The sequence below is a fragment of the Macrosteles quadrilineatus genome, unplaced genomic scaffold (genome assembly GCF_028750875.1).
Source record: "Macrosteles quadrilineatus isolate MER2022 unplaced genomic scaffold, UCM_ALF_1.0 Scaffold_5__1_contigs__length_97177068, whole genome shotgun sequence".
Lineage (NCBI taxonomy): Eukaryota > Metazoa > Arthropoda > Insecta > Hemiptera > Cicadellidae > Macrosteles > Macrosteles quadrilineatus.
In genome coordinates this window covers 89531049-89553879 of record NW_026542598.1, presented here as the reverse complement: position 1 = coordinate 89553879, position 22831 = coordinate 89531049, and the positions used below count along the sequence as shown (strand labels likewise).

General features: G+C 35.4%; 2 protein-coding genes across 2 annotated transcripts in view; one reads left to right on the top strand and one right to left on the bottom strand.

Annotated features, from left to right (window-relative positions):
• Positions 1-7799, top strand: part of LOC128993979 (transcription initiation factor TFIID subunit 1-like) — a 40365-nt gene extending 32566 nt beyond the window's left edge. Inside the window, exons 27-32 of the mRNA XM_054418131.1 lie at positions 2851-3144; positions 3770-3912; positions 4799-4930; positions 5225-5357; positions 6159-6305; positions 7432-7799. Coding sequence (XP_054274106.1) covers positions 2851-3144; positions 3770-3912; positions 4799-4930; positions 5225-5357; positions 6159-6305; positions 7432-7649 — 1067 coding nt within the window. The 3' untranslated portion in view covers positions 7650-7799. The remainder of the gene's footprint in view (positions 1-2850; positions 3145-3769; positions 3913-4798; positions 4931-5224; positions 5358-6158; positions 6306-7431) is intronic.
• Positions 7800-9500: 1701 nt separating this feature from the next.
• Positions 9501-15673, bottom strand: LOC128995013 (tektin-4-like). The gene is made up of 8 exons (XM_054419877.1): positions 15533-15673; positions 14315-14595; positions 13442-13650; positions 12766-12863; positions 12282-12496; positions 11529-11754; positions 10918-11072; positions 9501-9899 (listed from the first exon to the last, which is right to left on the bottom strand). The coding sequence occupies exons 1-8, from the start codon at positions 15590-15592 to the stop codon at positions 9683-9685; spliced, it is 1461 nt and encodes a 486-aa protein (XP_054275852.1). The 5' UTR covers positions 15593-15673; the 3' UTR covers positions 9501-9682.
• Between the last annotated feature and the right edge of the window lie 7158 nt (positions 15674-22831).

Below are 22831 nucleotides of genomic sequence, written 5' to 3'. Positions count from 1 at the left end.
CGGGTCTTTGGTTTACTTCAATAATCTCGGCCCGGTCCGTTGATTCTGATTGGTCGCTCTCGTTCCGGTTCAAATCTTTGACGCTGGGTCCACTAGGATTGAAACGTTCCGAACCCGAACCGGTGTTAGATTCATCTTGGCCTTCTACATAGGTTAGGTTTTCCATTTCTTCTGTTGACAGATTTGACAATTCGTCTGATTCGTGTTGTTGAAATAATAATGCAGGATAACGTCTCGGTTGTCTCAAATTATAGTGATTGTCGTTATCGTTGTTAGCCATTTTGTTTATGACGGTGTAAGGGAACAGGGATATTATAGGACAAGTTGGGTATCGTTATAACAATAATGAGCTAGGCCTACGCTTTACGACATGAAATAAATCTGTTTTACCTTATAGTAGCCTATTTATTTTTAGAATTACAAGTCGTTTAGTTAGTACCTAATATTGGTGGGACATAAGTTGTGGGAAATCGGGATTCTTAATCCTACCTAACTTCTTAAGAGTAGGCCTAACATACGTAAGTAGCCTATTAGCCTATTGGTATTTATTAGCCTATTTTAGATTGTCTCAACATACGATTATGAAATCTTTTGATTCAAGCCTATTACGTTGGGCGCCATTGAAATAAACCCTAAATATGGTTTGTATTCTAATCTTATCTTAAACAATAATAATTTGAGGACAGAGGTTTTAAAGCATGAACTTCTTCATTTAATGGTACATAAGTTAAATGATTAATATAGGGTTACAAAAAAATTGTTCAGGGGTGGGGATTCGTGGTGGCCGAATCAAAAGATTTCCAATTTAAATTTTCAATGAGTATGGTAAATTATAAATTTAATAATCTTTCAAAAACAATAAATTAAATAGGAATGATTTTGATTTTAATTAATGGAGGTAAATAGGGTCCAAATGGATGCTTGAGGAGTCTATAAGTTAGTCTGAGTTAATAAATGGAAAGTTCTTACCAATCTTCTGTAATAATAATTTTCTTCTTAGTTTAAAGGCTTAAATTCTTCTTTCTTCGGTTAACTTAATTTGGATATTTTGCCAATACTTTACTTTATATTTTCATAATTTATTTCACAACTAATATAGTTTCTATGTGCTCTTCTTGAATAGCTAAACTGCACTCTCCTTTTCATTGTTGTAAATCATATCAAGTTATGGGGTTCACATAAATAAAAACATGGTTGTATTTTATTAATAATCTTGAACCCAGATGGATGGTGTTCTGATTGGAGGATTTGTTTTTGAATAATAATTTTGGATAAGCCAATGAATAAATTTTGATAGTAAATTATATACCGGGTGTCCATAAATGAATATCGGGGTTTTAACGCTTTATAATATTAATTACATTAAACTTACAGTTATAAATGATATGTCACATGAAAGAGCAACTCAAACAGTTTTATTCGTTAGCACCATTGCGCATGCGCGTGAAATGTTTACACCGCGATCCGCTAGAAAGCGGTAGTAGCAAAGATGGCGACTAGTGAACAGAAAGCGTTTTGTGTTTTGCAGTTTGCAAAGACTGAATCTGTAGTTACTGTGCAACGTGCGTTCCGCATTAAGTTCGGGTGTGATCCTCCAAGTGACAATAACATCCGTAGATGGTTTCATCAGTTTGAAGATACAGGCTGCCTTTGTAAAGGGAAGAGCACGGGACGACCAAGAGTTAGCGAAGAGGATGTTGAGCGAGTGAGAGAGTCGTTCACTCGTAGCCCAAAGAAATCAGTTCGGAAGGCTAGTCGTGAATTAGAAATTGCTAAGTCGACTGTTTGGAAAGTTTTAAGGAAACGATTGCAACTACGTCCTTATCGTTTACAGTTGTTACAGGCTCTAAAGCCTGCAGACCATGGTTTACGTGCCAACTTCGCTAACGTAATGCTGTTAAATGACGATGAAGATTTTCTAGATCATGTTGTTTTCAGTGATGAATCGACCTTTCACCTCAGTGGACATGTTAACACTCATAATGTGCGGATATGGGGCTCAAAAAATCCTCATGAGGTCGTACAAGTGCAACGAGACTCCCCTAAAATCAATGTTTTTTGTGCCGTATCCCGGCGGAAAGTTTACGGACCTTTCTTTTTTGGTGAAGCTACTGTTACTGGTACTTCTTACCTTGATACACTAGAGCAATGGCTCTTCCCTCAATTGGAACAATATGAACCAGAGAATTTCATTTTCCAGCAAGATGGCGCGCCACCTCACTGGCATAACGAAGTACGCGGTTGGTTGAACGTAACTTTACCCGACCGCTGGATTGGCCGCAAGGGACCCAATGACAGAGCTTGCTATGCGTGGCCTCCACGTTCACCCGACCTAACGCCATGCGATTTCTACCTTTGGGGTTTCATCAAGGATCGTGTGTATGTGCCTCCATTACCAGCTGACCTCCATGAATTACGAAACAGGATTGAAGCAGCTGTTGCAACAATTACTGAAGACACACTGCTCAACGTTTGGGAAGAACTCAGCTATAGACTTGATGTGTGCCGTGTGACAAATGGTGCTCACATAGAACACTTGTAAGCTTGTATATAAAACTGTTTGAGTTGCTCTTTCATGTGACATATCATTTATAACTGTAAGTTTAATGTAATTAATATTATAAAGAGTTAAAACCCCGATATTCATTTATGGACACCCGGTATATGTTGAGACAATATGGTTTTAATAATATTAAAAATGGACATGGATAAATATTGAAAATATAACAAGATTGAGTTTGAAATTAAAATAAGGACTATAATTATAAACATTGAATTTTGAGTCATTACAAAACTTGACTCCAAACTCTTCTTCTACTCGATTTTTGTCTTATCTTCTGTTGTGTGTAGGAGCCAAGAGTTCGCTGACTGTGGCTGCACGACGGATGTTGGGAGTGTGTGTTGAGCGACTGGCTGAGAAGGAGGAGAAGTTGATGAGGCTAGAGAAGGCCATCAACCCACTGTTGGATGATGATGACCAAGTCGCCCTCACCTTCATATTGGACAACGTAGTCAACAACAAGCTCAAGATCATGTCCGAGTCTTGGCCGTTTGTCAAGCCCGTCAACAAGAAGCTGGTCAAAGACTACTACAACATTGTCAAGTACCCGATGGACTTGGAGACGATATCTAAGAAGGTTAAATGTGAGTAATTGGGGATTTTGAATTTATTTTATAACCACTGAAGGTTTTTTCAACCAATGAAAAAATTAATTTCTTGGTTTTAAGTGAAAAAGTGAAAAGCGTTTTTTTGTAAATAATTTGAATTGAAATTAACATTCAAGGAATTAAGTATGCTTGAGGATTGTTGTCGGGGTAATCAGGCTTGCCCGAAGGGTCGAGTCGGGACCTTATTCAGGACCCTAAACAGTAAAATTTAAATATTTCACTGCCACTGACCAAGACAATTTCCGGTCTTTTGTCTACAACAGTAAAATATTATATACATTGAGTTTAGTGTAAAGTTGTTGTGTTTCCTATGCCAGGATACTCTTTTACCCATTCAGATATGTCTGAAGTCCTACTGGCAATCCTTAAAATCTGGACCAATCTTCCATCATAACCTCAAATTGATACTCCCATTGAAGAAGCTTTTTTTGACTTTGTACACTAACTAATTGTATCTTCAAGTTCCTGAACTCCTAGATATCCTCAGAGAGACAGCTAACTGTTATCCCTTTCCTGAATACTTATGTATTACTTTACTATCCCTATGAAACGTCAACAGCTTATATAACATACTAAAACGCAATTTGTTTCTATTTGACAGCTCACAAATATCACTCGCGTCATGAGTTTCTGTCAGATGTGGAGAGGATTCTACAGAACTGTATCACATACAATGGCAAGGACTCTGCGTTTACAGAGAAGGCAGAAACTCTGTTTAAGGCTGCGCAGGAAACTCTTGAAGAGGTTTGTTGTTACAATGTTACTCTGTTTATTCTCAACTTTGTTCTATTTGTGTTAGTTGGATGCAAAATTTTTTTCTCATTTTAAATACTTATTACATCCTTATTTTTATCCTTATTCAAAATTTGCATTTTCTTATCTACTTAAAAAAGTGTTATAGATTGGAGGGTACAATTTGAATTTAAAGTTGGGTTGAACATTTTCTTTTTTGTTCTCTTGCTTTGGGAAAAAAATCTTTTTGTGGTATAGCTTGAATACATTTAGAAAACAGGAATCAAATCTTTGATTGTTTCAAACATATACACCTACTTACATTACCAATAGTACTTTAGACTGATGTCTTGTACTAAATAACGACCATATCAATTAAAAAATCAAAACAAAATAATCCATATGAGAGTACCTGTTTTATGTGTGTTTTAGCTGTTGTTAAACACTCTACTCCTACACGACTTGAAATCAGTTGATAAAAACTCAAGCTTTTAATTATATGTTAATTGAAACTAAAACAATATAAACATTGGGCGCAAGTACTAAGGTGTTAAGGATATTTTGTGAGATAGTAGACTTACTTAAATGGGATGAATTTCACTTTAGCACAATAAAATCAATAAATTGTGCTTTCCTTTCAACGCAAAACATTTTAGGGTTGAAAATGCTGTATTTGACTGTCAAATATTCCATTTTTTTGTGTTTATTATTCCAGGACGGACTTTATCCCATTATGTTTTGGAGCGCGACTGCTGTCCCAAAAATCAACTGTCACAATGTTTTAGATTTTGTAAAGTTCAGACGTTCCTTGTACAGTATCAAAGTAGGAAACACTTTGCAATGCATGAAGCTTGGAAGGAATCTGGTTCAAGCTTATGAGTTTGTTTTGTATTTTCAGTATGACGAACACCTTACTCAGCTGGAACGCAAGATAAGTCTTGTTCAGGAGCGAGCTTTGGAGCAAGCCGAGACTGACTCCCTGGGCAACTGGCACCTGGACGAGGAGATGCAGGAACAGGACCATCATCAGGTATAGGATAAACCTCAGGAAACGTTACAAAATATCAATAATTTTAAAAGAGACAAATGGCTAATGGACCAAAAGTTGAATTTTGAAAAATGAAATTATTTCCCAGATTGATTTTGTGTTTTTTTAACAAAAGGCATTTAACACGTTCGCTGCTGACGACTCCGATCGGAGTCATGCCTTACTGGCACAGCGTGGGTGCGACTCCAGTCGGAGTAACGGTGCAGTGTTATACAAGTTGGTCTATTGTGAAATAATCTAAAAGAAGCCACTCTATCATGTTTGTTTTCACCACAGAGCCAGCCTGGGTCTCCGTCTCACTTTGGCAAAGGACAGACCGAGGAGTTTGACTTTGTGGATGTGGAGGGAGACATGGAGGGAGTGGACATCAAGACCAGAGTCAAGAAGGAGCCTGGAGTCCTGGAGGAAGGTAGGAGACCTTTGTAATCTTGGTTTGGTTGTTGCACATGTGCAGAAGTAAATTATTATCAGTTTGATTAATAATCTCTTAAACTTATTAGTTCTAAAAAGGTGATTGGATTCAATATCTTTAAAATTAGCTTAAACAGACTATGGGATAGTTTTTAGTGTTATTTGAAACTGATTCATCCTAATTTATGAACATATAACATGAAATCCACAAAACAATCAATCGGATGAGTTCAAAAACAAATAATATTTTACTATATTTTAGGTTCTGTAAGTCAAACTGTTATTACTTTGGATTGAGTCGTAATGTCGACTTTCAGGTATCGGACCTGAAAAATCAGGTTGCTTTTTGTCCTTTTTTGTTATTCTGTAATCGGGTTATAGGGTATTGTTCAATATCTTTGGCGGTTGCGGTAAATTGTGAACAAGCCCTAAACTGCAGCAATATTGTAAAACATCTCCTGTGATCGCAGCAAAATCATGAAAGTCTCCTACGATCCAAGTGAAATCGTAAACATCTGCCGTCACAGGAAAGTTCTTAACATCTTCTGTGGTCACAGTGAAATTGTGAAGATCTCCTTCAGTATTGACAAAATTGTGGATTTCTCCTACTATCACAGAAAAGTGTTTAACATCTTCAATGACTGCAGAAAAATGGTGATAATTTTCTGTGGTCTCGGATGAATCGTGAATGTCTCCTATGGTGACGGAAAATTCTCAAAGTCTACTGGGATTGCGACAAATGTTAACCAATTTTGTGGGTTATAACACAAGAGGGTAATCTCTTGTTGTAATGTTGCAGACCTGCAGTTCTCCAGTGAGGACGAGTTAGAGGAGGTGGGGGAAGGTGGAGAAGTGACAGACCCTCACTTGGATGACGACAGTCAACAAGCTGCTGAGGCTATGATGCAACTAGGGAACATTTCATATTGCGTGCCACAGGACCAAGGTAATCATCTTTTACCTACAACCGTTTTGTAAAGAAGCTATTTCAGTTCAGTTCTTAGAATTGAAAAGTTTCTCATAACAGCATTGTTTATTTTCATAACAGTTTAGTTTTACTCATAAAAACACGGGTAACGGACCAATGAGGTTGAAGGATTGAGAAAGAAGTAAAATTGTAATGATTCAAACTTCAACTAATCAGCTGTTCAGGCCATTTTAATTGTTGAGTGGTGCAATAAGTGTTTGGTTTAATGTTCAATGTGCATCAAACAAAATTTCTAGATTTCTACTCGTGCGTTAACAATATCTTTACGCAATCGTTGCGTAAACTACTATAGAAACCTATCATGTTCCTTGTACTTTAACGTTTACTGCAGCACTTTGTCTAGTTATTGCAACAAGCACTATGTACCTATGCATTTCTTGTTTGATGAATAATTTTTACGCAACATAGCACATATGGGTCTGCCCCGGTCTTAAGGTTTATCCCTGCACAGATGTATGTAGCAAAACAAAAATAAAGATTGGTTTGAACATGCCCTACTTCTGCCAAACAAAATTTTTGAATAAAATTTTGAGGACAGCTTCAGCTGGATGAAGAATACAATAATTTTTTAACAAAACTATACTTAAACGTCTAAAAATTAAAACTTGTGGCCAAGATTGCCCACAAAACTGTAAATCCAATAATATTGTCGTAAACCTAATTCTTTGTGCTTGGTTGGCCAGTTGTACCATTGATATTAATTAATAGAGCAGAGTTTGTTCAACATCAGCTATCTCTGTCACTCAAGGGGGCAGTTCACTTGGCCTCCATTCTCCGTTTATCAGATTGGCAGATTCTTTCCATAAACTCAGAATGTTGTTAGTTTATAGCTGCTCACAAGGTACTACACAGATGACATATTACATAAATTTTTGTTACAAACTCATATTATTATCAGAGCTGCTGACCTTTTGAGTGTTCGGCAAGGAGAATGATGAGAAATTTATCCAAGCTGATATCCAATTTACCATGGACAGTACAGCTAGCCACCCATCCAATTGTGATAATCTAAAATAAATCTTTCTGATCAAATGAGTTTTAATATTTTTTAAGTCTATTATCTAACTGCACCGTTAATCCATAGATGAAAGCATGGATGTGGATCCGAATTACGATCCATCGGATTTCCTGATGCACGGTTTACCTGGCCGAGAGAACAAACCTCACACTAGCGAGAAGATTCACGACGACCTGGCAGTGAGCGAGTCGGATGACGAACATCAGAAGGAGAACAACGACAACGTAGTGGAGAACATCAAAGTAGAAGATAACGACGTGGACGCTGGTGTTCTTTGGTTTTAAACTCTGAGCTGTCACAAAATCAGTCGATAAAGTGAAATATTTTTATATTGTACATAGAACAGTAAAATATATTTTAATTTGTAATTTTTTGTATAGCGATCTTAGTTTTTTATTTGTTTTAATTCTATCATGCAGGAATGGTAGTGTAAATATATTTTTTCTTTTATCTATTCCTCTTTGCGTTTATAGTATAAGGAAGACAAGTATTTTATGTTTATAAAAATCCTTTTTTCATAATATTAAAGATAATTCATTGAAACCTAGATACAGGATCAAAGTTCTGAATTTGCAGATATGTCACAACTGTATAATATACTTTTACTTTTAAAACAATATTGTTTATTTTTTGTCCAAATTATATAACGTGAAATAAAAAATTCGAGCTGTTGGCCCGTCCTACGTACGGGAATTGAGTAGTCCATTAAAACTATAGTGTGTCTATTACTAATTCAAGCATAGTTTAAGCAGTTCAAAATTTATAATAAAGAAAAAGCTTCCAAGATGAATTAAAACATGTGATCATTGTTATTTTCCCAACCTTTTCTCAAAAAGTCAAGTAGTAAAATAATTTTCATAAGCTTTCTTTTGAAGATTCGCAAGCTTTGATTCCTATACAGCAATGGTTATAGAATCTTACTTATTTCCTATAATCAATGACAAAATCACAGAGTAAATTAACTAACCTCATTTAAATAAACTCTCATCCTCTTACCGATTAAATTACATTAGCATTAAATTAGCAATTACACATAGTATAAATAAGTCAATTCTATGTATGTTATTTCATTTTTATCCAAAAGCTGAATTTGTGTCGAAAATGCTGAATGTTTACAGTTGTTACATTAAGCAAATGGTGCAGAACGTTAGCGTCGGCTGCCGGACTTTTTAAAATTTAAAACTTAATTTCTAAGAAACTGAAACCCAAAACTAAAATTATGGCTTCGACATTCCCCAGTTCTCAAAACTATCTTTCTTTCAACACAAAAATCATGAAAATCCGTCAAGTGGTTGATTCAGAATCGTGAAATAAAAAAAAACCCTGTCACGTTTTAATATGTATGATATTTAAATATCACTGTGGATTTGTTCAAGGGAATAAACTTGAAGATGTATACTAAACATAAGGTTGTTTTAGGTCCCATATTTTGTAAATTGTGATCACTGTTTGTCATGGTGAACTTTTAACCAATATGGGTTTTTTGTTTTTCAGGACGGGAGTCTTGTGTGAGATTGATTGAGATGATCATGACGTTGCTGATATTCTGGTGCTAACAATTTTAAATCCAATTAACAAGCTTAACAATGAATTCCAAATATATTAAATAATAGTGAGTATTGATTTTAAGTAGAGATTTGTTTTTAATTTTTGTTTGTTTTGACTGCTTTGAGTTTTGTAATTTCAGATATAAGATAAAAGATCCTCTCTTTGACCACCACCACCATTACAGTAGACTTCATCTTATCCAGACACCTTTTAACCGGACTACACTCGGTGGAAATTAAATCTCTTTAAACGGACAATTTTTATCATCACATTGGTTTAACCGGGCTAGATCGGCAGGAAGCGGGTCTTACTGAAACGACTGTTCTCTTGGGAAAGATGTGAGACTAGCGATTACGTGTCGAAATACAATGCTCTCCTAAATTTAAGGCTAATACTGAATACAGTATGCATTTAAACGGTCCGTTTTGACAAGTTTTTGGGGACATCGGTTTAACTGGAAAAACCGCTATCCGGACTGGCCTCGATCCCAAGGAGTCCGGATAAGAGAGAGTCTACTGTACTCTCTTTATTTTACAGGGTTAGAAGAGGATAATTAAGTCAATCAATTTCATATATTTCAATCAATTTTATACTTTTATTACAGTAAAAATTTCACTATAGTAATTCTGTGCAATTATAAAACAAAACACAGTAGATACAATATGTAACCAAAATGTTACGTCAATATAAAAAGTGTTACTACAATTTTGAAATTTCCTTCGTTACAATAGGGTGTAAAAATCACACCATTAACTATTAGCATGGAAGGTTAAGCGTAACCAGCCAGTGCGGTAGAAGAAGGATAGTGAGCTCTGGTGACTTGGCAGCGATCTTTGTCAATATACAGGGTGTTACGTTTGATTTGTATCTCTCGCTCAAGATGTCCTCGTGTAGTGTAGAGTCTCACTAAAGCGTCTTCGGCTTCCTTCAGTCTCGCCTGGAGACAGCTCACCTGATCTGCTATAGTCTTCACCTCCTCCACCAACCTACACAGATGGTAGCATTAGAAGATCGTCAGTTTGATTCTGAGAAAAGTCGCGAGCTTGATCGTTGGCTTAAACACCAGCTGATCCCAGTCAGCAAAAAACCTGTCAGCTGATTCATACAACACTCTTCTTTGACCGCTGGTGTGTCTGCATTGTGGAAATCGAATCTAATCAGTACAAACTAAATAAATAGACCATGTAAACTGTACTGTACTGTAAAGGAAAATCTAGACTTATCCTTAAGACGCAATAATGTCCACTTACTTGCCTCAAGTAAATTTCACCTTAGAAAAGAATATCCCCAAGTATGAGTGCTCAAAGATATTTAACAAAGTTTCGAATGAAATTTAGAATACTGAGTACCAAAAAAGGATAGTTCAAGGATAGAGATCAGCTGGCTTACCTGGTAGACAGAGTCCAGATTAGCTTCGGTAACACACATATAACATAACTCAAAACAGTAAAACTTAAACTAAAAATATTTGGTCACTGTTAGGGACTTCATCAGAAGGGAGTAGAAAGAAGACTGGCAGTTAATGTTCAAATTTAAAGGTCCACAACAGTGCCACCAACTGTAGTTTAAATTGAAATAAAAATTCCTGTTACCATGTCCATCTTTTTTATTTTCAACAGGAATGTTTATTTCAATTCAAACTACAGTTGGCAGCACTGTGGAACTTTTAAATTTGAACTTTAACGGCCAGTCTTCATTCTTTTCCATTCTGATGAAGTCCCTAACAGGGACAAAATGAAAATATTAAGCTTTACTGTTTTGTGTGTGTTACCAAAGCTAATCTGGACTCTGTCTACCAGGTAAGCCAGCTGATCCCTATCCTTGTACATAATAATCCTAATCAGCTAATTGGCTTTTACTTAATTCCTGAATACCAAAAAAGTGAAGGACAATATTCAAGAAACAGTTATTGAGCTATTACTAGTCACTAGTAGAGTACTTTGGGGACGAGTAAATATAGGAGTTTTCAATGGAAGATTATCGAGTAAATACATAATAACATACCCAAACTGAGGTTTGTCACGACAATTCTCTGTGCGAGGTCGATGCAGTCGATTGTCCAATCTAGTCTGAGCCTTCTTCATCGGAGCGTCCATTGCCCGTATGGCCGCCTTCAACTCTCCAATCAACTTTTCAGTCTCTGCTATTCTTCGCACAACCTACGAATAGTGAATTCAGTTTTATATCCTCTCTGTTCTCAGATGGTACGACACAGATGTACACTTAGGAAAGAAGAGTTGGCTTTTTAATTGCTAATTGGAAAGTGATGATGATTTAATCATTCAAGCATGTTATTTTCACTTTTTTTTAAATGCATATTGTTGTGGTACTTGCTGTGAGGACAGTTTTGCGGGGCCACATAAATGGTCAGAAATAAAGATAGTGATACAGTGACCATTACATACTACATTACAGTGTAATGTAGTAGGTGTAGTAGTAGGTGACTCAGTAGTATATGGTGACGAGGAGTTGAGATCACGCAAAAAGACTGTTATTTGCTCTTGTAATAAGACTGCTTTACCCATAAACAACATCAAAACACAACAAATATGTCTTAAGTCAAGACAACTATCGTGTTAAATAACACATAAGATCATGATGAAATGTTACTGTACCACTGCAAGTTCGTTCTCCAGCGCCTGTCTGCAGAGATCGGTTTCACGCACACGTCGTGCAAGAGCCTGCTCCACACGGTCAGCTTGCGCGCGCAGATCTCTCACACAGTCGCTCAGGATCGGTCCGTCCAGCAGCGCTCGCAACTCGCAAGACTGTCCTTTCACCTCCTGCGCTGTCTGTAAGATGTCCTTCACATTGTCTTCCCAACCTGCCGGTGTAGACTGGCTGCAACACGTTTGAACAAGTTCAATCAATCTCATGAAAATCAGAGAACTTGCACCGTTATTCCTTTCCAGCTACATTTCTCATTTGCAGATGGAATATTGGTATCTTAGTAAGAGAAAATATGAAAAACCTGCACCAACCTCATTGGACAGCACACTAACCTTCCATGGTTTGCAAATTTGGGTTTGAGACAACACTTTAAGCTTACATTCAGTGTCTACAATTATAATGCAATATAGGAAATTATATTTTGCATTTTCTTTGTGTTCATCGGGTATGTATGTGGTTGTTTTGTCCAATCAGCTAATGTTTTACATATTTGTGAGCCTCTTATGTAATTTATAGTTTAGTTTGTTAGGACAAACAATGATAGAGTAAATAAAAAGTAGTTTTAAAGTCTCTCTAAAACTCTTAATGTGAAGACTTGACTTGCAAAAACAAGCTTCTACACTTCTCAAAACACAGGTATCCTACATGTAATTATTAGTTACTTCATCTATTACTTCACAGTTTAACTTATTAAACACCTTTCTGGAAAGCGTGTGGCCCCAGGTTTCAAGAGAATAGTCCTAGATTTGATGGTGAGGTTGGTGTTGATAGCTGCAATCTGGTAAGTTTGCTTCTTGTCCGACCAATCGTCTTCCATCCGAGCTTTGATTGCTTTGTTTCTTGCTTGCTGTTCCTCTATCTGGATGAGTGTTCTATCGATCAAATCTTCAACTTCTTTCACCAAGGCTGCTTCCTATCAATTGAGTAAACCAATAAGACTGAGTGTTAAATAATTTACTTTGTATTTTCGGGTCTAATTTAATATTTAAAAGTTTTATTGACAAGGCAATATTGTCTAAATGAGGAAAGGGCTTAAGTCCCAAGGTGCATCAAATGCATATTTTGGATTGCTACACAACATCCGGATATGTTGGATTTCTATGCTATGCACGATGCAAAGTTTATGTAATAGGCTTAAATTCGAGCAACAGGCTGACTTCTTCAAAGGAAACTCCTACATACCTTGATCAATTCTTCCTCAGCTTCATCTCTCACTAAATCAGGTTCCATCCTTTTGGCTCTGCGACTAAGGCATTCTTTTGCTATATTCTTTACTATACCTGTAATGACAGCAAAGAATAAGTAAGAATAAAAATCTCAAAGAAAGAATTCAAATGGTTACTCATAAAAATTATAAGAGTAAGGAATCTCTGTTTCCTTGCATTTAAACTATGAAACTTGTAAAGTCTTCATTTCAGATTGATAATTTTAAAGGTGTAATTGTAGTTATGCATTGCAGTGGAGCAGTTTTCAGGCCACACAGTGCACATGTTATTCTTTTAGTATACGTTTCAAAATAGCACATTCAAACCAGTCAAATTTTGTGGGGAATTTTCAACTGGATTTACACTTTTGTAACTACTGGCGCCCTTTGCATTTTTTAAAACAGTTTCCAAACAAAAGCCCATGAAAGGATGTCTTACTAGTAGTAGTAGTAGTGAGGAGGTTGTACTGTTTAAGCAATATAATGGTTACAGTGCCATTGAATTTACAAAGGATCATGGTTGTTTCATCGTTTCCCTTTAAACCCATATGTGATTGGACAGCTTCCCTACTAATAATGTGTAGTATTTATACAAGAACTCATACAACATGAAAAAACTAAACAACAAATATTAAAGTCGTCTTATTCACTGACACAGAGCAGTCTTGGCTTGACGAGCTCGTCTTCTTTGTTCTTCTAACAAGTCAATCTCTGTGATCATATCCTCTATGGCTCTCTCCAGCTCAGTTCTCCACCGCAGCACCTCGTGAGCTCTTTGTCCCAGCCGCAGCGTGTTGTCGTGTTGCTTCTTGTCTGCAGCCGCTGCGATGTTCTCCATCGCCTCTCGGCTGTTCAGCTCAGTCCTGTCAAACAACACTTACCTTTTAGAAGTCTAGATGGTCGGCTCCAAATAAAAAGTGACAATGTTGATATTATTTTTGTCTAGATGGAAACTCTCTTTAGGTATTTGTGAAAGTTTATTTATGCAACTCAAAGAGGTTTCTCTTGCAGGGCAGTTGTCGGTGCTTATTTCACTGTTGCCCAACATCTATACTGCTGACATACATCTGATTCAGTCCAGTAAATTTATTTGGAATATTTTTGGAATGAAGGTTCTTAAGACAATGACTTCTAGAGCAGCCCTATAGTGTATTTGTTATACAGAGTTAGGGAAATAACTTTTCTGCACTAAGGTGTAACCTGGTATTTTAAAGAAGTTTGCACCCTCTTTTAACCTTGTTTCTTCCTTTCATGGGTCATGGCCCTGTTTGTGAAATGTATCAAGTTTAAGCAAGTGGTGAGCTAATATAGTGAAAGAATTAACATTCACCAGAACCTGACCCACGACATCGCTACCATGGATGGTCTGTCATGAACTCAAATGAACCTCATAAATTCCAAATTGTATTAATTGTTGTGCCTTTGTAAACTTTGATTTTTTTACTGGATTTTTTTGTAATATAATCATGAAACAATCTAATTATGTATTAAGCCAAACAGTTGCGGCTAGATGTGAACATCACTCACACATTAGATCTCCGTTGTTCTTCACTGGCCGCACACAAGATGTCATGATTGTGTTTTCTCCACTCCCCCTCACTGTATCTGGTGATGGAGTAGCTGTCTACCACAGGTCTGGTGCCAGTCAAGTTACCGAGGGGGCCCCAGTCTACACACCCTGAGGCCCAGGGCCCGATGGGGCCCATCTCTCCTGCTGGAGCCCTGACTATGTCATCGCCAGGTTGAGGTAGGAACTGAGGCTCTTTTGTACCCGAAGCATCTCCAGTTCCTACTGCTCCCATCACGTCCTGTGGAAAATAATACAATGCGAACATTCAAACCCTAGCCATAAATATTTAACACCCCCCCCCTTCAGAAAATACAATAAACTATAGCCTACCATAACTTATTCCATTTCAAGTTCGGTGGAAACTGCCTGCGACTTAGAGCAGTTAAATCAAATTTAATCAAGGTCCTTAGTGATTTTTTTACATTGATAAGTATCCTCATTTATTTACATGGATAAGTACCTATTTGATTTGATTTTGTAAAAATAAAACTGAACTGCCTAAACTTTAGATAGGGTTGGCGTAGAGACCTCCAGTTTGTGCCATTCTTTTTCTTTTATTATGACCTTTTACAATTATGTTCAACTCGACAGGGGTTTACATTTGAAAATATCAACTTACTTTCAAACTAAGTTACCTCTTGGGGGGGGGGGGGGGGGGTGAAAATTTACATACACCAAAAACTTACTTTTTTGATCATATAAACATAAAACATTCCCTGATATTATAATGTTATCTCTAATAAAGAAAAATAACGGGACTTTTGAGACACACTGTACCTAAGAGTCTGAAAGTGTGATGTGTAAAAAAATGAGATAAAACACTAGCTACAAAAAATTAAAAATACTTAGCACGTGTCTAATTATTTGCTTTCATCTCATCACAAACTAACAAGTTATAGGGATCCTTCTCCTTCCTTATTGTAAAATGTGCAGATCCTCACTGTAATGGAACTAACTTAGAGTTGTTCTAGAGAATACGCAGCATGCCTAATATAGTGCATAGACATAACCCAACACTATAAACTATTTAACATTTTTACTTTTTGACAAAGAAAGTAACAATAGCTAATTATTTTGAATAAATTTCGTTTTGGTAATTTGTTATGCCATTCAAGCACGATAGAGGAACACAGCAAATGTTTGAGATGCTTCAGAAAACTGCTAGTAATTCTTACCTTTCCATAATCACCAAAAACTACATTTTGTCCCTCACACGTACAATCTTCCTGCGGCATTACTTTCTATAATTTTAACTTAGTAACCAATCTAGAAACACGCCAAACAAATAAATACAAGACCCCTTGTCACCCGTAACTAACGCCTAACGTCTCCCGGGCAACCAATAAAACAGATGATACTATAGACAGCTGTTAAAGGGGTGCATCTTCTTTAACCTGATATATTTGGAATTTGGACAACATAAATAATATATATTTGATCTAAATTTAATTTAAATTCAAATTTTAGGCTCATAGGTCATACAGTAGGTAAAATTTATACTCATGAGATATTTAAAACATGAATATGTAATTTACCACGATAAACTCTACGGTGTAATAAAATGCGTAACCCCTTGGTTGAGAAATGTATACAGACTGGGTGCACTGAACGATAATAATTATCGTAAAAATATATTAGGGTAGACTTCCGTATCTGTTGTCAATATATATTACACATTGCACGATAGCTTATGCTGGTCCTAAGATTTCTTGCAATGGTAATTTGGCGCATTTCAATTTTCAACTGACAGCATACCGAGATTATAATATATCTTAATAAAATCCTAAGTCCAGAAAAAAAACTACAGTATGTAGATCAAGATCATATGCCTTTTTGCGCTTATTTGAAGTTTTTTTTAAATCTTCTCTATATTTTTTTTTATAACACAGCGACTCTTATATTAGTCAGTGTCAAGATTGATATTTTACTACTACAGTACCAAAGTGTAATTATTGATTGACCCTTTAACAGAAAACAGGTAAGAACGTCTACATTCTTTTACTTTATAAAATAAAAACATGCAAAAGATTTGAAAAATAACTCTGCGGTATTTTTAACTAACATGCCATGATAGTCCGTAAACTTGTTAATCTTATAAAATCACAAGACGTCTAATAAGTATCTTTTCAGGCATACAGTTACAGGAATATACGCGATGGGACAAATTATTTTTGGATTCCATGGGATTGTTCTAGGAGCCATGCTCAACGATACTTTTACTACTTTCGTTTTGTACTGTATTACTACAGCTGTTTTCTCCCATATGTTCAACCAACATGTTTTTTCCAGAACTATCAGTATCAGTCAGAGTTCAGAGTCAATCGTCATTTCGGTCGTTTGTTTGACGTTTACGGGATTTGTTTGTTTATTAACTGAAGTTAAAAAATAAACTGTTACCTTAATCAATTTGTCTTAATATTGTCGGCGTTGGTTGAGAATTTGTGTAATTCAATTAACAATCGAAAGAATACTATAGTTAATTTTGCTTGCCACTTAAAATGTAAACAACATATTATAGAGATAACTGTGTAGGTTAACTTTAGTGTAAATCCTTCGTTTTGTTTTGTGTGTTTATTTTAAATTGCAAAAATTGCAGTGAATTCAGCAATTAAGCGTTTTTTGAGTGCCATGATCTTAGAAGACGTCGAAAATGAAGACATGATTGATGGTGGGTTAAGTTATGCAATTTGCCTTGGCTATAGGCTACTTAGGCCTATATGCTCAATAATTGCCTCTCTGTCAGTGATTCATCATAAGACATAGGGAAATATCTGTTTAGTATATGTGTACTGATTCAGTATTTTTGTTTCAACCTATGCAAACTTTGAAAACACTTTTAAATCCGATTATCGATTGTTACAACTGATATAGGCTAGAAAGTTTAGGTTTTGGTAAGTTTAAGTTTGGTTATAAATTGAATCAATAATTTTATTGCTAAGATTATAGGATGGTGTAAAATATCAAAGTGTAACCTAAACTATTACTTAACTTTTTTTCAATTTACATAGTTAAAGTAGGCTGCTCAAATAGGCTAGGCTTAGCCTTAGGCCTACCATAAGTTAATCAAAATTGGTTTAACTTAGTCATCGGCATTGTACAAATGATTGGCCCTACCATGTCTACCCTTCTCTGTTCAACACGCTTAGGCCTAAGTTACTTTAGAAATAGTTTGCCTTATGACTTAAAAAATGTGATAGGCCTAAATTAAGTTTTTGTCTAGGAAAAAAATCTGGCCAAGTTTAAGATAGCCAAAACGTCAAACTACATACTTTGTTTAGACCAGTGGTGTCATGGCAAGTTTTGCAGTGGTGGATCGGGTCACCTGGACCAGAACTGAGGTATAGGGTGCTCCTCCCTGCACAGCCCCCCAACCAACTACTTAGGCCTACATGTAGCAGAATTGTTTAAATGTTAATGATGCGAAATGGCCCAATTTAACTTGTAGCGTTTTTACTTTTTGACACTTTCAGTGGTGATTTTTTATGCTGTCTGCTAACTTGTGTCAAAACTAATTTGGCTCACGGCAGACATGAGAGTGGTTTAAGGGTTAAACCACTTTTTTCAAACCTTTCCTCAATAAATTAAGCACTTGGACTTTTTTCATCTTCAGATTGTTAGGTTTGGCCCGACGTGTTTCTTGTGTCATCTGCTACATCTGCAATGTCTATAAGCATAGAATGTCGTACCCAAAACCAGTGCTGGAACGGCGTTCCGGTACGTTCTGGCACCATGACACCCCTGGTCTAGCCAGACAATGTTTAGGAGGAACACTCAGGCGTCATTCTTCACAAGTCATTATTCTCCTCCATTAGATTTTTAACCATTAACTTAGTCTAGGATATAACAAATCACAATAGGGAACTTGTACCATTGACAATATACCACAGCCTCACTGGTTTTTAACCAATTGTATCACTTAACAATAAATTTTAAAACCAATCTAAAAAAAACCGACTCATAGGCCTATGTGCTTAGTTGGCCATTTAGGTTAATCACATTCCAAATTACCTAATTTAAACTTAAAGTACCATGACTGAGCCTTGCTCGTTTGGTTAATAAAACAATATCGTGAACAGACATTATTACAAACCATACATTTGATCGCTGAAATGCAATCAAACAAGACTTGAATACAATTTATGATCTTGCTTAATTTTAAGTGCTAATCACACAGAATATTTCTCCCCAAAATGATATATAAACAAAATCATATCACTTTAGTTTCAAAATGGCTTGTGACAATGATTTTTCACTTTTTCGCTATTGCTTCTAAAGAAATTGGAGATTATGTCTGCCTTTTCATTGGGATTTAGCATATGGTAGCCTAATAGTTTTATGCCAATTAAAACCCCAAGACATAATTAGTTAACTTGGAATGCCTTAGTACTTCAGGGATTAAGTTTTGTTGGGAGAGGGCCAGGTAAAATAATCAGTATTTGATCAGAACTATTTTACCCTATAGGGTCGGTAATCTTCAGTGCAATCTTTGCTCAATAGCTAAGTTTCTCTTTGTCACAGGACTGTATTTAGTAATTTGCTAGCCTACTGAGGATGGCTTGTTATAAACACAAGTATTTTGTTTACGTTTTCCTTGTTATTTTGTTTAACCAACATAGTTACTTTAAATTTTTTAATAACTGGTTAAATTTTTAAATTTTCAAATGAAGTGTGTAGCGAAATAAGAATGTTCCTGAGGTATTGACTCTCGCCAATCGCGTTTTTATGTCTATAAGTCTATTATTCAAATTCCTTCTTCTGGATTTTGAAATAATATTACAGACAGACAAACATACACAACTCCTATTAGGTTATGTATAGGATTATAATTTCTAGAAATAATAATTGCTCAGTTACCTATCTTTACGTTTTAGTAAAAGATTAAATTTCTAGGTTTTCATAGACTTATTACTATCAATACAGTTTAAAATATGTATTGCAATTGTAATATTTCTTTGTTATGAACTCCTAAATATTACAGGTGGTGGCAAACAGCCAGAAGATAGTGGAATGGAATCTGACAACGCTTCTGGTAAAGTACAATTTTAAATCAACTATTTGTAGATAATTTAACTGTCATTGACAAATTAACTGTCATTTTTCACCTATGCAAGCCTACATCTGTGAAACATAACCTGTAATTAGGTTCAAATTGAAAAAAAAACACACATGAGTAAATTTGTTTCTCTGCAACATCGCCAGTGTTGCATGTGTAAGTCGAAGTCGTCATTGCGTACGTGTTGCTAAAAACGGTATTACACTCTCTTAGTTTCCCCTGATTGCATTAGGATTTGTCAGGCTTCCCGACAGTTCCAAGGTATCACTTGTTGGCCCCTACCTACCCTAGTTGTATTGCGTTGCGTTATCCACAATTCTACTTTTTATTTTGTGTGATAGTTCTATTTGTTTGCGGTGATGTTAGTTGTTTTTTCCAAAGTTTTTTTGTAAATTTTTGGTTAAGTGAGTTTTGTACCAGTGTTTCAGCTTTTGAATTGTGTAAGTATTCAAAACTTTCAAAATTGTGTATGACTACTATTTGATCATTATTACTTAGGTGGTGATGAGTGGGGGAACATGGTGGCCCTCCCCAATATTAGAGTACTAGTACCATTGGTAAATTAGTATTGTAACCCAATGTTTATGGGTCATATAACCATATTCTGGATGGGTTTTACCCCCCTGTTCTAATGCTCAATCATTGCCACTGAATTTTTATTTATTCATTTCATTCCGACGGGAAATAACCAATACTTATAGGAAACATGATGCAACATGGCTACTAACAAAGGATATACAAACATATACAGAAAATACAAATACAGAAATATATAAGAAATGCAGATACAGAAATACAAATTAGTATATGTGTGCAAAATATTTGATATTTCAAAAAGATTTAGTATGAATGAAGGTTGTTCTAACTCTTGATTATCTTTTAGAACTAGAACAAATAATCTTCATTGATTTTCAATTACAATATGTTTGTTTTGCTAATAAGTTAAAAGTAACCAGCTTTTTAACTACCAAGGAAAACATCTTAGTACCTATTGAATTGTATCCAGCCTATAATTAGAAAATCATAGTTTGTCTTTACTCCTAAGCAATTTTTATAGGTAGTGACTTAGGGCGGACAAATCATACTACCTTTTATAGCCTACATCATTATTTAGAATTAGCATCCGGTGGTCAAGTATGCTTTGGTGTTAAATTTTCCCGTTTCTTACAATGTCTCTTTTTGTATATTTTTTTTATCACTATGGTTAGGTACCCACAACATTTTTTTGCACATGTTTTGGCCGTTTTGGGTAATTTAATTACTATAATTGTTTTTAAAATAATAGTCTAAGTTCAAATACTTTTTTGTATACAAATTTGATTGCTCTGCATATTTAAAATTTTTGAAACGTTTTACAATGCTCTAGCTCAAGTAAAATAGTTTCAAAAAGTAATCTTCCACCATCTTTTATTTGAAATGGTTTTTGTTGTTGACTGGGTGTTAAGAAGTATCTGAAGGGTATTTTCTTTGTAATTTTAGCATAAAAAATCTCATTCATAATACCCACTTCGATTATTTCCTGGTTGGGCGTTGTCTAGTGCTCTCAATCTTCTCATATCTCCCCACAGTTTCTTTTTCTCCAGAATCTGTTCCTCCAGAATCAGACAACTCACTTTGTTTTGTTTTCTACATCCGCTCTTTCATCCCAGTTTCATACAAAAACCTTCTTGGGTTCCCTCTCCAGTGGCTGAGTCAAATTTTTAGTAAAATTTCTGTCTTCTCACATTCCCAAACTATACTAGTTTTGCTTTTTTTTATAGGTCCTATCCTCTCTTTTACAGTAAAAATATTTTTTTATATTTAAAGATCCAAAAATTTTTGGAAATAATTTGCTTAGGTCAAGCATCTCTCAAAGTTAGTTACACAAATCATTTACTATCCAACTACCCACAAAATTATTTAATTTACTTACCAAATTCGATGATAAAAACATAACCCATAATGCACCCAATTATGTTGACTCGTTATCAATAATCCGTCTGATTTGAAGGCAGTGAGTCAGGTACGGATTGGATACCTTGTTATCAGCTGAGCCTTATCACTGTTATCGCTAACACCTCAACTTGTGGTCGCCATTGTTGAAAGGAAGTTAGAAACATGATTAGTGTTTGCCATTTGTATTGGTTAGGCCTAAATGTTTTCAGTCAGTCGATGTCTGTTGAATCATATCGTTCAGTATTTCCATGGGCATCAAGGTAATTTTTTTTATTTGTTAAGAATTCAAGGTTGAGTATTTTAATGTGTTCCACTTCTGAAAACTCGTGAATACATATTGTAAATATTTTTAAAACTACAAGGAACTCAATTAGTACATTTAAAAAAATGTTTTCACACTTCTTTATATTAAATTTTGAAAATTGTTTGACTCATTTTATAGTTAAGAACCAACAAAATTTATATTTTTTTAGAAGCTGTGAATTTACTGTTTTTGTACCACAAATGGTCTCAGCAAAGGTTATAAAAACACATCACAAATTATCATGATTTAGTGTCTCTATTTTCTTTGTCATACTTTTCAAAGAAAAGTTTTAAAAATGGTCTTTTATTTTGTTCGAGTAAAAACTGGTCCAGGCCTAATATTTAAAATACAAATCGTTTATGATTATTTATTCTGAAAAGTGTAGATGTAAGTTTTTGTCACTTCTGTACATTTAATTAGTGAACTAATTAGTTAAAACAATTTTTATTATATTTTTAGGGCATTTAATTACAGCACTAGTCAAATTCTGAAGCAATGTTTGTTGGCTTTATAAAAATTACAAAAAACCTATGTTTATTGAACTTAAATATAAACACTATTGAAAACATAAAATGAAAATGATGCATAACTTAAATATTCAAGCATTTGAACAGGCCTACATTAACATTAATTTTAAGTTGTCAATATCCATTTTGATACCAAGTAGGCCTATCACTGAAATGCACTGGTAGGACACGTGTCACAGTGAAGAGCCAATGGGTGATGGCCTTTGCATATGGGTTTTAAATGTTGTTAAAAATATGGTTTGGATTAGAGTAAAGTTTTTTCATTTAGGTTCATGCTTCCATTAGTTTTGCTTTCTTCAAGCCGTGGTTTATAAATCTTAAATTCAAAGAATAATTAATTCGTTAAGAGTGTTACGTCTGCTTCCCTTGTTGTAAATGTGTAGGATTTCAAGGCTGTCACCTGTGTCATTCATGTCATGTTATTATCAACCAATGTGTTGAGCAAACAATGACTTTTGCCTCACATTATGGGGGGTCCGCTCTGGTCTGTGCAATTTGTAAGTAGTCCTGAACGTTTTTAATTTTTAAGGACTGTTGTTAAACCTAAAACATGTTTCTCATAAAAAAACTCTTGATATTTTTTGGTCCTGTTGAGTTTTCCATTACTAACATGTTCTATCTTGTTTTCCCCAGAGAGTGCAGGGGAGGGGGGAGG